Consider the following 19,248-nt stretch of genomic DNA (forward strand, 5'->3'; position numbering starts at 1 on the left):
ATGGCTCCCAACGGCGCCCTTTGCCGGAGACAGCGCCTGAAGGTGCGCCTCCAGCGTGCCACCAGCGTTGCAGCGGATCTGGCGACGCCTCCAACAGCGCTGCAGATAGCGCTTGAACGCTGCATCAAAGAGTGCCTGAAGGGCGCTCCTAATGGCGCCTGAACGGCGTCAGGAATGACACCGAAGTAGCGCCCTGAACGGTGCCTGCAGCGTGCCTCCAAGGTGCATGAACAGCGCCTTCAATGTTCAAATTATTATTATTATTTAGGATCCATTAAAGGGTCCTGGATCTGTTTGATTCCCGTTTTGAAAACTTGAATATGGTTTTGGGGAAAATGGAACCTGTGCTCTGATACCAATTGTTAGATTTCATAATCCATTATCACCCAAAACACATGCAGGATATATACGCATATATCAATTCTAAAAGCATGCTATGATCTCTAGATAGGGAATGAACAAACCTGAATCCATTTTGACGCTTTTGATGAAGACGGTATGGATCTTCTAAGGCTGATGGAGGGCACCACCTTTCTCTGAATTCTCTCAGGCAATGGGAGCGGGAGAGAGAGCGGTTTTGTTCTTTCAAAAGGATGTGATTCTCTCAAAAGACACAAGCCAAATCCTTTTTATACCCTCCTGCCTTAGGGACCATACCCATTGGTTATTGGGCCTCACGGGCCTTAGGCCCATCATCTAAAGTCCGTGATGGTATTGGGCTCTACACATTAGGTGGCCCATACTCAAGATTAAATCATACATTGCATGCGAAAAGATAGATTAATCCTGGACAATGTTTAATATATTGTCGGTCCACATTTATTCTATCATGGTGGACTATAGATGTTAAGTTTTGCTAGGAATGGGATTTATGGTTTTTTTCCATAATCTCTTTAGGATTTTTTTTATTAAGGCAAGTTAAGGTTAATTTCAAGGACTCAAACATTTTTCTTGATTTTATCTTCACCTTCCATTCAAGAAATAGAGATACAGATAAAATGTAATATATTGTTGTATTAAAAAAATTATCTTAGATATAATAATAATAATAAGAATAATAATAATAATAATAATAATAATAATAATAATAAACATATCTAAAAGAAAGAAAAATATTTATGCGGAGTCTAATTATCAATTGGTATTGATAAAATATTTATTTGGAAGAATCTAGTTGCCAATTAGTTTAGATGACATGACAAATAAAATTGGTATTTTAGGAAATAATCATATTTATTCATTAAAAAGGGTATGTATTTCAATTTTCCTTTTTTAAATAAATGAAGATAATATTGATTTAAAATTTTTGGAGTTCTTTTATCCATATATTTACATATTAGTGTCTCAAAACCCACTTTTCCTTATAAACTTGTGTATTTTTAAATTATTGAATTTTTATATTGGTGAGTTAAAATAAATAAAATGAGTTTCAAATAACAAGTGAAAATAATTTATCAATTTTAACTCTATTTTTTTTTCTTCACTTTTTTTTTCTTCTACTTTCTCTCTCTACTTTTTTTCCTTACATTTTTCAAAAACCAAACATAACCTAAAAATTATTAGATATTTTTATGTAAATAAAATCAATGAAGATTATATATATAATTTTATAGGTGGTGTTTGTTTTCTTACTTAATTTTAAACAGAACTTAAAACTAAATAATGTTTAATAGGATTAAGTATTAGTTTGTTTATTTTTGTAATATTTAATTTTAATTAAACATTAAAAAGAAAAAAAAATCAATATATTATTTTTTTTATTTAGAAAAAGTCAAATATTTTGACTTTTTTATCAAGCAAAAAATATATAATAAGTTATGGAAAAGTAGAAAAACAAATAACCTAAAATCTTAAAAGAAATTACTTTTAACAAAAATTGAAAGTGCCAATTATTTTTTTCGAAATGAAATTATTTTGTCTGTTTTTTTTTTAAGGAGATCATTTATCCTTCTTGTCAATTAGACAACAATAGATTCATCCATCCAAATTTCTCATAATTATGTTTAACTCTTTTTATTTGGCATTCATATGCTATCTAACTAATTAAGGATAGATTTGTAAATTCAATCGACCAAACAGCTTACAGAAAGCTATCCCTCGCATCTTTGAAAGACACAGCCAACAATAATAATAATTAGTGATGGAAATCCATTATTAATATGTGTGTATGGTTGTGAAGCATTGACTTGGAACGCGTCCAATTAATGATGATGGGAAAGAAGAAAATTCATGGAAACTTCTATGAAATTACAAAACTCTCCAACCTCTCTCTTTGTCTTCCCTGCTAAGCAAATTACGTCATTTTTTTAATATTATTATTTCTATAATAATTATCCCCATATCTCATAAAGTTCTTCAGAAGGTGGATCATTCTCTCTCATCATTTCACCAAGACAAGAAGCTCTTCGTCTATGCCCTAATTTTAATCATTGATTTAGGGTTTGGTTGGATTCAATGGGACAACAGCAATCCAAGGACGAGTTGCTTCATCAGCAAGTCGTTTATGGCAACGTTGAAGGGATCAAAGCACTTTCCAGAGAAGGTGCAGGCCTTGAGGTATTGCTGAAATTATTGCCTCTTTGTTTGGTCACTGAGATGGCTTTGGAAAATGATGGAAAATCTTTTATGTTGTGTTTTAAGCCCAGTTGATTGTAGGGTGTTTTCCCCGCTAGTTTTTGGTTTGCTTCTCGGCAACCATTGTGGTTGATTGAGTTGGGGTTGTGTCTATTTCGATGGGGTTAAGGGCCTGTTTGGGTTTTTTCTCAGCGACCAGACTGGTTCCGGTTCCAGGATTATATAAAGATGTTTTCCGTTTTCCGTTTCCCATTTTCTGTTCTAGAAACGTAAAATGACTTCTGAAAAACGCGCTTTTGGGAAACCAAAGAAAACAGTTCATGGGTTTCTAACTATGATGGTTTTGGTGCAGTGGACCGACAGAGAAGGAAAGACTCCATTGATTGTGGCGTGCATGTTTTCTGAACTTTTCAATGTTGCAAAAACTTTGATTGAATTGGGTGCCAATGTGAACGCTTACCGTCCTGGTAAGTGACTGTGGGTCTCATATTAGCAAATTTTCGTGGGATTAGCTTTTGCTTAGACTCTTTTTTATTTTGTATTTTTGTATTTTTTTCTCCCAAATTTGTATTGATGATTATACATGTAGAATAATCTTGAACAATTTATCAAAAAGCCAAAGAGCTGGAATGATGATATCAGCAGCCAGGTGAAATTTGATTTGCATTCGTGTTACCCCTGATGCATACAGGACTTACCCGTGGAATGAAATTTGATTCATGAATTTGTTAGCATATGTTAGGATGTCTGTAAACAATGATTCTTAACTCGAATTGATACTTTTTTATGCTTAATTTATGTTACAGAACTCATCTCCAATGTTTAAACGTTTATTAGATATCTGGATTGCTATGATAAGGGAGGTTCAATCTGATTTTTTTATTTTTTATTTCCTGTTAAATGATCAAAGGACGTCATGCTGGAACTCCTTTACATCATGCGGCAAAAAAGGGGCTTGAGGAAACTGTGAACTTGCTTCTTTCACATGGAGGTGCGTTGTAATGTCATGAAATCATGGATAAAACTTGCACTACTGCTATTGACTGATTTTTTTTTCAGCAGTGAACGATAAACCCTCTTCACTGCTACAATAAGTTAATAAATGGTTTGCTCTCTAAATTTTCAGCAAATGCGTTAGTGATGAATGATGATTGTCAAACTGCACTTGATGTTGCTAGAGCAAAAGGGCACAGCAGAGTGGTCCGTGTGATTGAGGTACTTGTTAATGTTTGTAGCATAATGTAATTCTAGTTTACCCTTGTCCCAATGTGCACTGTGGCATGATTCACTTTCTTTTTCCATTTTAATCGAAGATGATGACTGAAAACTATGTTTTCATTTGGTGCTTTTTTAGAGCCATATTTGCTTGTTCTCCGGTTGGCTGCGTGAGTTCTATGGGCCAGGCTTTCTGGAAGTACTAGCTCCTCAATGGGTTTCAAGAAAAGTGTGAGTACAAAGTCATCTGACTTTTTGCGGAATTTTTAATCACTTGATTTTCTTTCTCAGTTTGTAGTGATGGAACTATTCTTCTACAGCAGTTGGTATTTTTGCTAATTAAGTTTTTATTATTTTTAGTTGGGTTGTTATTTTACCATGTGGATCACGTAAGCCTACAAAGCCTTTCAAATTGGAGCTTGCTATATATTCTAGCTTGCAGGTATTACCGAGTGTTCTCACCTTGCTAGTTATTTGGTTTGAATTGTTAGGATTTAATGTTTTATTCATCTGCTTTTTGTCTGAAATGAATAGTAGTTGTTTGGTTTAGACTTTATATATGGATGATTGTAAAAGAATTCTTGAGCTCAGGTTTGATTTGATTTTGATGTTTTTAGATTTTTAAAATACAATAATAAATGTTGGGATTCATATATTAATTATCTTTAGTTCAGTGATTTAGCTCATGTCTACTTCTTTACTAAAATAAGTAGTTCTACTTGGTTTTCTGCTTTGTTAACAATAATTTTCATGTTCATTTTAATGCCTTAAATATATAGTTTCTCCTTTTATCCCCACATCTTTCGGATGTTTTAAATTGCTTATGATGTTGTTGCGTTGAATAACAACTTTTCATTTATGAATCCTGTGTGTTTGAGTTGATTAGAGTTGTTATATTTTGTATCAATTTTGCCCTTCTCTTGACATGCTGGATAGAGTATCATGCAGTTTCATAGGGTCAATCCTCAGTGCAAAAAAGACAAAGGACGTATATGTTTGGTGCACCTTATTCTGCATCTTCTTTGAAGGCAGTCTACTTGTTGGAAATGGAAGTTTCGAATCTAGTTTTCCATTTTGTGGGCATTTCTCTCCAGAAAGGGAGTTGTTGTCACCCCTGCCTTGTTCTCATATTGGCTTTCCTTTGGGTCTAGTATAGCATTCCAGTCTTGCTGATTGTGCTTACTGCTTCCTCAGGACCTTTTGAACTCTTTGATGAACCTAATTACAGGATGAATCATTGGTCTGTCATGCCTTAATTATAACATCTATTTGATTGTTGCAACTTCCATCTGTACCTTATGGCCATTTGTGATGGTTTTCACATGCTGAGATAAATCTTCCGTAAAGTCACCAAGTGCCATTCCACCAAGAAGTTATTGCTTTCTGACAGTTCATAATTATTTAGCTGCTGGTTCAGTATCAAAATCACGTTTAATTAGTATTGGTTATCTAATATCTTCAATTTCAGCTTGCACCTTGTGGTGCCTGCAGCTTCTAAAATGTCAGTGATAGAGCAGTTTTATTGGTCAATGAGGAAAAAAAAGTGTAATTTTTGAACAAATATCGATCTTCATCTTATAAATGGGTACTGTTTTTTCTTATATTCATGGTTAGGAGGGTCTATTTTATTTCACACATTCTGCACTGGCTTGGTATTACTAGTACTTCTCTGCACATATAAAATTCCGTACTCTTTGTTTCATGGTAATGGTGATATTTTGTTTCTGTTAAATTCATGAAGCTGTGATGTTATAACTTGGTAAGTTATCTTATATGGTGATGGTGATATTGATGCATGAGCAGGATGCCCAACCACGTACTACTATTGCACTGTGGAAAGCCAATATGGATGAAGCAAAGTTTGAAGATCCTGATCCTGCAGTGATAATTCTTGATAACTCCACCAGTAATATCTTAATGCTGAAATATGTTTCTGGGATTTCCTTGTCATATTTGGAAGTTGACCTAATACTGTTTTCATGCTGTGCATAGTTTGATTGTTTTTCTTTTATATCCATGCATAGTCTCAAGGGGCAGGAGGAGGAGACGATGCTACACCTCCCGAGAGGCGAGGTGTAAGCCTCGAGCGCTTAGGCGTAAGTACGATGACTGTTGAATTGTTTAAAGTAAAAATAGAATTATAAAAATTAAGAGAATTACTGAAGCATGACAAATTGGATAACTTATTGAAGAAAAACATTGATACCTTTGTTTTTCTCATATAGTAAAGCTCAGAAACAGAAGCAAATTGGTTTAACTAAAAATAGAATCATAAAAGTGAAGAAAGTTGCAGAAGCATGATAAATGGGTGGGAGGAAGGGGAGTGAAGAAAATTAAAGAAGCATGAAAAAATGGATAACTCATTTAATAAAAACCTTTGGAAGAGGGAGGGAGGGAGGGAGTGTTGAAAATTAAAGAAGCATAACAAATTGGATAACTCATTTAGCATAAACTTTTGGGTAGGGAGAGATGGAGGCAAGAAAATTGAAGCATGGAAAAGTAGATAACTCATTTAAGAAAAATTTTAGATAGATAGGGTGATGGGCGCAGGAAAATTGAAGAAGCATGACAATGTAGATAATTGATTTAAGAAAAACTTTAGATTGATGGATGGATGGATCGATAGATATTTAGATAACTGATTTAGCAAAAACTTTTTGGATAGGGAGAGATGGTGGTAGGAAAAGTGAAGAAACATAACAAAGTAGATTACTCATTAAGAAAAACTTTAGGTAGTTAGGCAAATAAATAGATAGATAACTCATTTAACAAAAAACATTTTGGGTAGGGAAAGGGAATAAGCATCACAAAGGAGATAACTCATTTAAGGAAAACTTTAGATAGATAGGTAGATAGATAGATGGATGTTCCATTGACTTGTAAACCCCTCAAATATTTGTTATTGAATCTATTATTCTAGAATAGATCCCCCAAGGTTTTAAACATAGTGTAAACCATGAAATATTAGTTTTCAATTTATGTTAACAAGTAAATGCCATCTATTCTAATTAATGTTCGTGCATTTCATCTAAAATAGGATTTGAGTCTTTATGGCTGCATATTCAAAGTTAAAATCTGTCATCAATGTTACGAAAGGCTATTGAGGCTATAGTTTTTAAAAGGTGCACTTAAAGCGTGTCTAGGCCTAAGATGCAACCACTCCCTAGTTACAACACCTCACTTGCTAAGGCATGTGCCTTGTTGAAGAGGAGAGCAGTGTGCCTCATCTACTTGACTTTTCTTTTTTCAATACTTTTATCCTTATAATTTCTAATTGTATATTGAAATTTGTATAATTTTACGTTGAATGTTTATTTTAAATGTTTGGAATCTTAAATTTTTATTAGTTGGATTAGATTTTGGATCATATTTTATAAAATTGATATGCATCCTAGGTAACGTTTCACTTTGCTAAGGCGTGTGTGCCTTGTGTTGCGCCTTGCACCTAAGCTATGGGAGATTTTTGCGCTTTAGGTGTGCCTTGTGCTTTTTAAAACTATGATTGAGGCTTGACTCAAGGCAAGACTTTGCAAATTAGCCTTGAAGCTAAAGCCTCAATTAGGGTAATTGAGGCTTAAGCCTCACCTTGTTGAGGCTTACAACTTTGACGATATATTGTCAAGGCTATTAAGGTTTAAGCCTCAAATATCCAAAGGGTTTTAATGGGTTTCTTGCTTTGTTTTTTTGGTATATATTTTATAAAGGCTTAAGCCTCAATATTCAATGAGTTTTAGTGGATTCTATGCTTTTGTGGGCTTTTGCTAGAGATTTTAGAAGTTTTGTATTGGGTCCTAACTTAAGTTAAATCTGTTAAGAAATAAGAGTTTTGTTGACTTCTAGTTAACCCTTTAAATGGAAGGGAAAAAGAGAGATTGAGAAGGAAGAACAGGGGAATTGTTGGCTATCCTAGCTACTAATCTCATATATAATCATTATCTTATTATTGATAGATAAGGAAAAATAGATTGCAATTGGTGGATGATGGAGAAGAATAGGTGGATGTTAATATTGATAGGAAAGACAATAATGACAAGGTGGTTTGGAAAGACAATAAGAAGGAATTGTTTTCTGTCAAATCTTTCATTGAGGTTTTGGATGTGAGGAGGGTGATCATATTTCCAAAGAACATTATTTGGAATCCATGGTTACCATCCAAAGCCAACTTTTTTTGCATGAGAAGGTAGTTGGGGAAGAGTTCTAACTTTAGATAATCTTCAGAAGAGAGGGCGACCTTTGGAAAATAGATGTTATCTATGTAAGCAAGAGGGGGAGTCTATTGATCATTTGCTTCTTCATTCATCTAAAGCAAGGCTTCTATAGCACATATTGTTTTCCTTATTTAGGGTGGCCTAGGCGATCTCTTCTTCAGTGAGGGTATGCTCTTAAGTTAGCAAGGCTCTTTTGTTGGGAAGAAAAGGAAAAAGGTGTGGAACGTTGCTCCACTTTGCATTTTTTGGACAATGTAGAGGAAACAGGATCAAATAGCTTTAGAAAATAAGGAATAGAATGACCAATGATTAAAACTTTTGTTTCTTTGTAATCTCTCTTCTTGGGTTAGCATGTACATAAGGGAAGACTCAATGCCCTTGTTTGATGTTGTAGAGTGTGTGGGGTGGGCTTGGGTGTTTTTTGTGCTCTTTTTGGAGGGCTTGCTTTAGGTGCTCCTTGTATACGTCCTGTGCACGTTGGTGTACTTGGCTTCTTTTTTAAATTTTTATATACATTTCTTTACCTATCAAAAAAAAAAAAAAACATTGATGGGAAGGTTGATATAGCAATTAGATATGATTATATTCCTTGGAGGTCCCTATTAGTGACATTAGCATTAAAAATTATTTGATGAAGCCATGAGAGAGAGCTAAATTTTCGTACAGAGAAAAAGGAACTAAATTAGAAACTAATGATAAATAATTATTATTATGAAGTTTATGCCTTTTTTTGTTCAATTTTCTTGTGACTTTATTAGTATTTTAATGATTTTTTGAGATTTATTATTATTTAGTTATTTAAGTTGAGGCTTACACCTCATTTTGCCTTGAGGCTTTGCCTCATTTCGGCAAAATGTCTCAAGACTTACCTTTAGCCTTCTAAAACATGGTTTGTCATCTAAATTTGACTACATTATAATAATATAATCTAAATTCTAACAAGAATGGGTAAGTACCATATAAAAACTAAGGATAAAAATATTGGTTTTCATAAAAATGCCCGTGATTAGATTTTATGGATATATCAGGATATATCGGGAAATATTAATAGAAGTTTTGACAAAAAATATCAATGGGGTGAAAATTAATCAAAACTTATAGAAATATTAGGGAAAACTCCAAAAATGATAAGATGAAACAATAATACGCATGTTGAAGAAATTAATATATGTATGATATAATTTGTAATATTCAACAAAAATTTATAGAATTTGAAAATACACTTAATATTAAAATGACGATTTATTTACTTTGTATTGAATGATGATATATACATAACTATTTTTTCTGTTTAAAAATATTTATAATTTCATTACAAATTTATATATTTTGTATTTAATAACTTGTACAAGACTCATGATTTTTGTATTTTCAATAATAAATTAAATGAAATTTGAAAATAAGATAATTAAAATTTATTATTTATTAAAATTTCATTTTATTTATTTTATATTCTGTAAATATATTAAAGATTTAAGAGTAAATATGGTATATTATTTTTGATAGGTAAGAGCAAACATAGTATATATAATATGTAGTCACATATATAAAACAAAGGGCATAGTTGCCCAAGTGGAGCAGGCTCAATTTTGCACCTGGAGGAACCAGGTTTAAGTGCCACCCCCCCATGCCCCCACAATATCCTTATTTTTGGGCTTTGACCGCGCAATGGGCTTTGACCAACCACATTAACTGCACCCAACCATGTTGACCGCTGTGAGGCATTAAGAAAATCCCGAAAAAATGCTGATAAATGGGTAAAAATGAGTAAATTTCGACCCATAGTTTTAAAAGGCATGCTTTAAATGTGCCTTGGCTCAAGGCGCAACCACTCCCTAGTTATAGCTCCTTGCTAGCCAAGACATGCTCCTTATTGAAGAGGCGCATCTTTACTCTTCCTTTATAAACATTTTTATTCTTGAAATTTTTAATTGTATATTGAAATTTATATAATTTCATTACTTTTTTATTGAATGCTTCTTTTAAATATTTGGAATCTTTAATTTTTTATTGATTGGATTAGATTTTGAATCATATTTTATAAAATTGATATGCATCCTATGTCACATTTCACTTCACTCAAGTGTGCCTTGTGCTACAACTTGTGCCTAAGCTATAGGAGACTTTTGCGCCTTGCACCTTTTAAAACTATGTTTCGACCTTTGGATATTCCCTAGTCATATGTTGTATCAAGTTCCATTGACACCTGATATAGTGTTGATGTTTTGCAGACTTTTGACCACATTTTCATTACTGTTAAAAACTACACTCTGCCATTTACTTGTGATTCCATCAACATATGCTGTGAAATCCTTTCATGTGGATAGATCTGCAAATCTTTGAAGCGTATTTAAATGGTGTGAAGATGAAATTTTTGTTGTTAGTTTGTGTTAAGGAATAAAAACTCTTATCATGATTCATACACAAAACATAAGATGAAACTCTAGGCATGAGGTATATGCCTTATGGCTGCCTCACTCTGTCATCCACAATATTTAGAATTGGAGCATTGATGGCTGCTTTCAAATGTTTCCTTTGGCATTGCTTTGAGATGTCCCGAGGCAGAAAACCTGTGTACGTTCTAAATGATACAGTCATGTATAAAACCTGTGAAAGTTAGCAATGAAACATAGAGGAATTGGACTTATATTAAACATTTGCCCCTAATTCCATTTGGAATAGGCTTACCATTTTTTTTTCTTTAAACATTTCTTTTATTTCTTTATGTCTAGGAAAAAATTTCTATGATCTTAATTTTGTGCTTTGGTTGACAATCTTTATATTTTTATTTTTATTCTCAAATGGAAATGTAAGTTCTACATGTTGTAATGCTCTTGAAATTGTTTTTCTTTACAGAGACCCAGATTAAACTTGCACCTGAGAAAAAAAGCGACAGTCAGCAACTGCAGTGGTTTTGTAATGCATGCAAGGGAATTCCACAGGTAAAATACACACTCAGTGTACCAATGTTTCTCATCTCACATGTTTCCATAGAGCATTTCTAGAATTTGTGCATCCATGATATGTTTGATGCGTGCAGATTTGACTACTTTTAGTGCTTTTAGGAGTAAAATTAAGTCCTAAACTTTAATATATTGATTGGGAAGAGGTCTTGCTTGTCACTAATTGTTGGCCTTTTATTGGGCATATTCATGGTGAAGATTGAAGATGAAAAAAATTGAATACTTGGAAGAACTTTGCTCTTGCTTCCTTTGTCTCTTTTCCCACTCCTCTTTCTCCCTCTTTAACTTTTTTCATAGGCAAATAAGAATATTAATAGTGCTAATGTAAAAAAAATGAAAAAATAAAAAACAATATAAAATTGGAGGGCATTTCTTTAGCACAGAGGAAGTGTGAAAAGGGGCTGAAGGGCTAAAAGATGCACAAGCAAAATCCACATCAACCTCTCACTACTTAGAATGCAACCACTCAATGAAGTCTAAAAGGGATGGAAATCAGTTTGAAAACTGTCTTGATGAGACCAACACGGTAAATGTTAAAAATAAAGGAATCCTTGAGAAATTAGTACGAGGAAGAGTTGTTCTTCAACCCTTCTTTCCCTTCTTGCCCACAAAACACCCATGTCAACCCTTTAGTCACTTTTTCACCCAAGAAGGGAGGACCCAAAGGTGCCCAAGAGAGTACAAATGCCACTGGCCCCCAGCATTCCTATAATGGATGAGGAGATGGTCAACTCATTTTTCTGCATTTTAACACATAACAACAACTCTCCAAAAACCACCTTGTTCTTTTGAGTTGATCCAAGGTTAGGGTGTTTCCCCTTGCAGTCTCTTATGCAAAGAAATCCTTTTTGTAGGAGCTCAAGAGCTCCACACTCTTTGAGGGGAAAGACACTTGAAGCACTAAACAATCCTCCTCCCCATTGCACATCCTGGGCACTTAAGGAGGCTTCTAGAGCAACCCCTCAATGTTGTCCACCTCAATCTAGGAAATGTCTTGGGAAACATGGAGATCCCAAATGACCTTCCCACACTCTGCCACCTGAAAATCGGCTAACGAAGCCCCCTTACAACATGCAAGAGAAGAGATGGAAAAGAGTCCTTGAAAGGAGAATCAACAAACCAAACATTCCAAAACTTGATTCTTAATGTGCTTGAGGCACCAAATCTAAATTCCTGAAGAATTATTTTCTTGTCCTTCTGTCTTCTTATCCCTTTTATTTGATACACATTGAGCACCTGATCTGAATTCATTTGTGGGATTCCTCTTTTATTCTCTCATCAAATTCTGTGCATTGAGTACAATATCAAATTTCCTATTTGGAATTCTTCCATTCTTCTATTATTTTGAAGAGCCCCAACAGAGATACATCATCTCTTTTGGTTGGATGGGTTGGGTCTGAGCCTCTGGCTTGCATCTTCTTCATTGGACTTCCCCAACTTGAATTAACGAAGGCTTATCCCAACTACTTGAGGTTAACTACATAAATTCTTTATCATTATTTTGCTCTACCTTGAGGTATGTCCTCTATTAGGTTCTTGGCAACCATACCATTTCTCACTACTTTTATCATTGCCTTTTTTTTTTGTCTCATCTTTTTGGTGCCACTAACTTGGCTAAAACTCTCCTCGGTACTTTTGGGCTTTGTTGCACATTACTGCACCATGTTGCAAACCATAGTAGAGGGATCTGGGGGGATGTGATTTGTGATTCAATCTTACTACTGATTAAAATAAAAAAATAAATTACCCATAAAATAAAACTGCTTTGTACATTAATCACTAAATGAACTTTACACTGGAAATATTCATGTCAAAACGTTGTTCCTAAGACATGTGAGTTAATAATTTAGGTTATAACTGCCTTGCTCGCTACAAAATTTACTTCTAACACAGGCCTTTTGAAATGTTTCAGGCAATGCATCCTCCTGCATTTTTACATAATGCCCAGACTCCAGCTGTTCCACCCACTGCACCACCAACTGCAGAAGATTTAGAATTAGCAATGGCAATTAATGCCTCCATTCAGTCTGCTATGCAGGAGGGGCCACCTCTTCTTGATTCACCTTCAAGTTTTGAAAATGGTGCATCCACCAGTTGGAATAATTCAGTGAATATCACTAATCACAATTGCCCAGATGCTTTAGTAGCACCAGTAGCACCTGCTTCTTCAAAAGCCAGTAGCAGTGAATGTGTAGTTCATGAAGCTGGCCCAAGCACCAATTCCACTCAGCATATCCAGATTGAGACTCACATTCCTGATATACCTGTCCAAGCCTCAACTGCATCAGCTCCACCAATTGCTGATGAGGTTGTAGATGATGGTCCGGTTCAGTATCCATCAATTGATTCCAGCCCTGTTGATTTGACTTCCCCAGCTTTTGAGACATCGGCTGCTGCATCAGAGCAGAGCAAAGAAGGTGGTGCTGCCTCATCGTGTGTCATATGTTTGGATGCTCCAATTGAGGGGGCTTGCATACCATGTGGCCATATGGCTGGATGCATGTCTTGTTTGAATGAAATCAAAGCCAAGAAGTGGGGTTGCCCTGTGTGTCGTGCCAAGATCGACCAGGTTGTAAAGCTGTATTCTGTTTAACTATTGGAACAGAATATGGTGCAGCCTTATATGGTTAGTGAGCTTTTTCCACCCTGGATTTTATTAATCTCCTGTAAAGAAGGTAGAAGCAGAAAATCAGAAATCTCCCCATGCTTTCTGAAAGATCACTGTCATCTCCTCCATCATTGAGGTTGGATTATTTACAACATCACCACTTTTGACATCTGAGGGGCAGGCCTTTTTTTTTTTTTTGTCGTCTTGTTTTTTTATTGTTATTAAATTAGGTAAAAAAATTTAAACTACTTGAGTGGTATGACAGTTCTTGAGGGAGTTTGGAGAGGTTTGTGATCCTTCAGAAATTATAGAGGAGCTTATGGGCATATTAAGAAACTTTCCTGGAGGTTTCTCAAACAAAAGGAGAAAAAAACAGAACAAAAAAGAGTACTCAGTAATCAATTTTGCAGGTGGAAATGGGCTACAGTGGAAGAGACAACTTCAGCAATGGTTCAGTGTTTGCAAAGTTGCTTTGTCTATTCTGTGGCTGACAAAGGAGAGGCACCATCCGTGGAACTGCTCGGTAATTATTCAACTTTGAATCTTTTATGCAATCATTCTATCATCGCTTACAACTGAAGCAAATTCAGTGTATGTTTTGTACATTCTACTAGTATGTGAGTTATTGTGTGAATTGAGTATTGCAAAAGCTTTCGAATGTATAGGCCTTACTACACTTGTGGAACAACTATTACATAAAATATATGTTGTGGGGTGAAAGAAAACAGCAGCAGGTCCTTGTCCCAACATCAGAGGTTGAATCATAAAACAATTTGTCATTTAAGTAGAACTACTTGTTCAAGATAAAAATGATTTAGTGAGTTCAAAAATTGCCTTTTGTAAATGGGAGAAATATCAGCAATTCTAACCCTAAATCCTTTCAAAATACCCTATACCCCTAAATCAATTTGAATCGACCCATCTGATAACTGGCAGTTTGGCTTTGGATAAGAAATGATCCCCCCCAACATTTCTTATCAGTGTCTAGGTGTTTCAGATGTATCTAAAAAATAATTTTCAAAATAATTGAGTTTTCTGGTATGATTATGTTTGGACCCCAGTGGTCTATGATTTATTTTCCCCATCTGGTTAGTTTTCGGATTGAAAATTTTTTGGTGTAGAAATATAAATACTTGTCAGCTATAGTCACCCTCCTTTCCTTGATAACAAAGGTAGCACCGGGCATGGAATAAAGCATATATTGGAATGGAAGCAAATTTGAAGTCAACTTGTAGGACACACTGGCTTGGAATTAGCAAATAGTGGGTCTGAACATTCTGTAGAAAGTAACACTCTATTCTCTTAAAACACCCTGAAACAACTTTGCCTGATTCTTCTTTTTTCTTTATCTTCTTGTCTTGCATGATATTACTGACTATGAATAGAGAAAATTTGGGAGAGGGAGAAAGGATGATGTGATATATCATTTTTTCCCCCTTTCCTACAAATAATATAGTGATTTTTTCGGAAATAAAACACTCTGGGAACCGAGGATGACACCCTTGAAGACTTGAAATTTGAAAGAAATTCAGAATATTATTCAGTTCATCGCTTTTTCTAGGAAACCTTCCTTACAAAAATCTTGAAAATAACATGGGTTTCATTAAAAAAATAGTATTGGGGCATAAAACCAGTGATTTTCAAGTCTCTACTAAAGGGTTTGTTAGCATCAAAGTTCTCCATTTTGCACACTGAGGCTCTATAAGAAAACCTGTCTGACAACAAGAACAGATCAATCCTTGTAATTTTTTAATTTTTAAAATTTTTATTTTTAATAATAACTTCCAAAACTTGCCCATGGAAAAGACACAGGAAAAATGACTTGATGGAAAATACCAAAATGGAAATTGGTATTTTCGTAGGTGATCTTAATCATGTTGGCTTTACAATTTTCGAGACTGAAATGGAGAAGGTGGCGTACCACATTAATTCAACTGAAGTTACAAGACATGATTGGGCTCATCAGCTTGTGAATCAAATGAATATCTGGTTTGCTAATTGCATGACAAGAAACCTAAAAACAGGCAGCAATGTGCCCTATCAACTGTTGATTCAAAGCAGAAGCAGCTAAGCATATATTTTCACTGCATTTGTACCATTGCAGCCAATCCTAACTTTTCCCCCTCACTACAGTAAAAAAGGCAAAAAAAAAGATATTTAACCTATGGTGGTTGAAAAAATGGGTAGACTGAAGTGCCCAAGATTCCACTAAAACGGTAAAAATCAATAAATCCGTACCATTGAGTTGTTCAATGTAACTTTTCCTCCATATACTTTAGAAAATTTAAATCCAGCACCGAATCAGGAAAATTCCATGTTTAAATTTTGAAAAAAACTATGCCTTAGTTCCATCTAAAGCAAATCTTTTTTTTTTTTTCTCTGGTACACATAATATCTCTGCATTTTGAAAAGTTTGGGACACGAAATCTCAATTCTACTTTGCTTTTTCCCAATCAAAGAGGAAAAGGAGAAATGGAAAACAAAATCCGGGTAGGTTTTGCCTCTTTGCCCGTTACCCGGATCTCCATTTCCATCTTTTCTGCTCCAGAAATTGATAGATAATGTTGTTATTCACAGAACAGAACAGATACAGCTATGCGGATAATTAGCTGATATATCGATGAGGGACAAAAAGAAAGGATGAATTGTTCTTGTTCGGATTGCCACGTGAACGCGAATATATATATATATATATATATATATATATATATATATATAAGATAGAGTCATGAATTGGAATTTACCCATTGGTTCGTAAAGTTCGATTTCCATTGTAGATATTGTTCGTTCTGACTCAAACCAAAAACACCGAGTTATCGAGTTATTGTTGGGATGATACGTATAAATAATTTTGAGTTTTTAATACAAAATGTACAATAACATTTAAAAATATACCAATTGTTATACGAACAAAACACATTATATTATTTTTCTAAGAACAATATCGTCATCCCTTCATCGTAGTAATAATAATAATAATAATAATAATAATAATTGTTCGTTCTGACTCAAACCAAAAACACCGAGTTATCGAGTTATTGTTGGGATGATACATATAAATAATTTTGAGTTTTTAATACAAAATGTACAATAGCATTTAAAAACATACCAATTGTTATACGAACAAAACACATTATATTATTTTTCTAAGAACAATATCGTCATCCCTTCATCGTAGTAATAATAATAATAATAATAATAATAATAATAATAATAATAATAGAAATAAAAAAAGGGGGCTCTTGACCAATTACTAGCATGGTTAAGTAAACGTAAAAGGCGGCAACAAAGTACTACTCACTTCTCGAGCCAACAACTTTGTTCCGATTGAACCCTGTTAGCCACTTGTTCACTTCCTCCCAAGTGAAAGTGAATCGGCTGGTGTGAAACACAAAAAACAAAACCCCAGTGTTTCATTCAGCAGCAGTCCTTTTCATTGAGAAAAAAAACACTAGCATTCTAGCCCCCCTCTTTCTTTCCTGGGTTTGGTAGGCAAATCATATGATCAAAACAATGTGCATAATTTCAGAGAGGCGTGAGCTGTTTGTGGAGACAAATTTTCCTTCATACCCAACATGTGTGCATGATATGCTTGACCATTTCATCTCCAGATGATTGTCCTCTAGTGTGAAGTAACATTACCAGTCTCAATCAACAATCATAAGTATTTTGAACTTGAACTATTTTTCCTCTTCCTCCACATTTCTCCCCTCTTATACTTGTTAGAAAATATCCAAAAATTGAGAAGATAAATGTGAAACCTTGAATGTAGAGACCCATGGCTTAATATAGTATTTTTTTGGCGGCTATTAGTACGAAACGGTACACTACATCCTACGCATTGATTCCTTGAATGTAGTCCGTTCCACTTCCACTTTGTTTGGCGTAAGTTGAGAGCCAACTTCTCAAGTGCTAAATGTTTGGATCTTTTTATTTTATTATATCTATTCCACAAGGGCTGCCTTCTCGATTGGTGTAACTTTCCTTCTTTCCGCTTTGAATACATAGAATCCATTATTTTATTATTTAAATTGGATTTTTAATATTTATTTATTTTTTTAAAGAAAATTATAGACTTTATTTAATAAGATGGACATTCGGGAATCCCCCAAAGAAATCATTGCTAATTTTCTAGAATAAAAAGCAAAATATTAGAGCCATTTCTAGTAACATGATCTTCACAAACACTTACTCCATTTTGAAAAATCAAAATGCATGAGTGAAATTAGTGTTGGGAATGTGGAAGCTCTTACACTACTATGGGAACTTGGAAAAAGATTTGTTTATCTTTCATATAATCTTCACAAATTCATATGTATCTAGTAACTTTTTTCCCTTATCATCTAAAGTATTTATAGTAATATTTTTATTAACTTTTTTTATTTTATAAGAAATTTAATTACAATTATATATGAATTTAAGAAATATTTTATACAATATTTTTTATAAAAATATATATATATTTTTAATTAAAAATTAGATACAATTTTTAATAATTTTTATCAAAATCATATTATATTAAGTCAATCTTTTATCTCTCCATGATATATGGGTTTCCTTATGTGTCTCGTTCTCTAGAGTGCCACAAGTCCCTTTAAGCATCATAATCCTCTTGTTTTTTGTATTCACTTTAATAAAAATTCATTTTTGCAATCCTTTTTCATGCTCCATTGTTCAAGGCATTTTTAAACATCAAAACTCTTTTAAATATATTCAACCAAGACTTTGGTACACTTGTTATAAATGTAGAAGCTCTGGTTAGCATAAACTTTAATGCAAACATATTATTGGAAGAATAGAAAATGAAAACATTTACATATAAAATGTACATTAAGTTTTAATGTAGTTTCGTCAATTATGCTTATCTTCATGAATGAGAAATAACATTTCCTTATACGATAATATATATATATATATATATATATATATATATATATATATATATATTACAAATGATATAAACAAATATAATAAATAGGTCCCAAAACATCTAATGGTTCCCTATCTTTTGTATTTCTACCTTGAAACACAAATCTTTTTATTCCAATGGATGTCACTCTTCCTCACATTTACACCTTGAACTATCAAATGTCCTTTATTTTAACTAACATTGTTATCCTATAGGTATAGCCTTCACAAATCCATATCTTTCTCATAACTTTTTCCTCTTATGTCCTAAAATATTTATAGAGATATTTTTATTAACTATTCTTATTTTATAAGAAATCTAATTACAATCATATATGAATTTAATAAATATTATAAATATTTCTTTTATAAAAAGAAATATATCCTAATTAGGAATTTGAGACAATTCTTAATAATCTCATATTGAATCAAATTCTATTAAGTCAATATTTATCTCTCCATGATATATGATTTCCTTGTGTGTATTGTTCTCCTCATGATATAATTTCCTTCAATTCCTTCATGCATCACAATCTTATTATTATCACGATCATAAGATCCTTTTATTTTTTGTATTACATTATGATGAGAGAATACCTGACTCCACCGCTTTTGTGCTTTGCTTTTCTTTACTCTTTTTGAAATCTTCAAACAAAACATTTCTAGAAATCTTCAATCGAAACTCTTCTAAATATCTTCAACCAAGACTTTTTTTAGATATATTCAATTAAGGCTTTGATACCACTTATCACTTATTGTGAATGCGGAGACT

The 19,248-nt window shown here is 33.6% G+C and overlaps 1 protein-coding gene across 2 annotated transcripts; it reads left to right on the forward strand.

The window, feature by feature from the left end:
* Positions 1-2,135: 2,135 nt before the first annotated feature.
* Positions 2,136-14,293, forward strand: LOC104879290 (putative E3 ubiquitin-protein ligase XBAT35). 2 transcript variants are annotated; one of them, XM_010651793.3, is made up of 11 exons: positions 2,136-2,556; positions 2,927-3,041; positions 3,485-3,565; positions 3,701-3,789; positions 3,929-4,020; positions 4,150-4,231; positions 5,593-5,695; positions 5,814-5,885; positions 10,854-10,939; positions 12,873-13,586; positions 13,979-14,293. In XM_010651793.3, exons 1-10 carry the CDS (start codon positions 2,455-2,457, stop codon positions 13,551-13,553), a joined length of 1,503 nt encoding a protein of 500 aa, XP_010650095.1. In that variant the 5' UTR covers positions 2,136-2,454; the 3' UTR covers positions 13,554-13,586; positions 13,979-14,293. The 2 variants fall into 2 exon arrangements, with proteins under 2 accessions (XP_010650095.1, XP_010650096.1); XM_010651794.3 differs by lacking the exon at positions 5,814-5,885 and having other exon boundaries at positions 2,189-2,556.
* Positions 14,294-19,248: the final 4,955 nt, after the last annotated feature.

This window comes from Vitis vinifera, chromosome 5 (genome assembly GCF_030704535.1).
Source record: "Vitis vinifera cultivar Pinot Noir 40024 chromosome 5, ASM3070453v1".
Taxonomy (NCBI): domain Eukaryota; kingdom Viridiplantae; phylum Streptophyta; class Magnoliopsida; order Vitales; family Vitaceae; genus Vitis; species Vitis vinifera.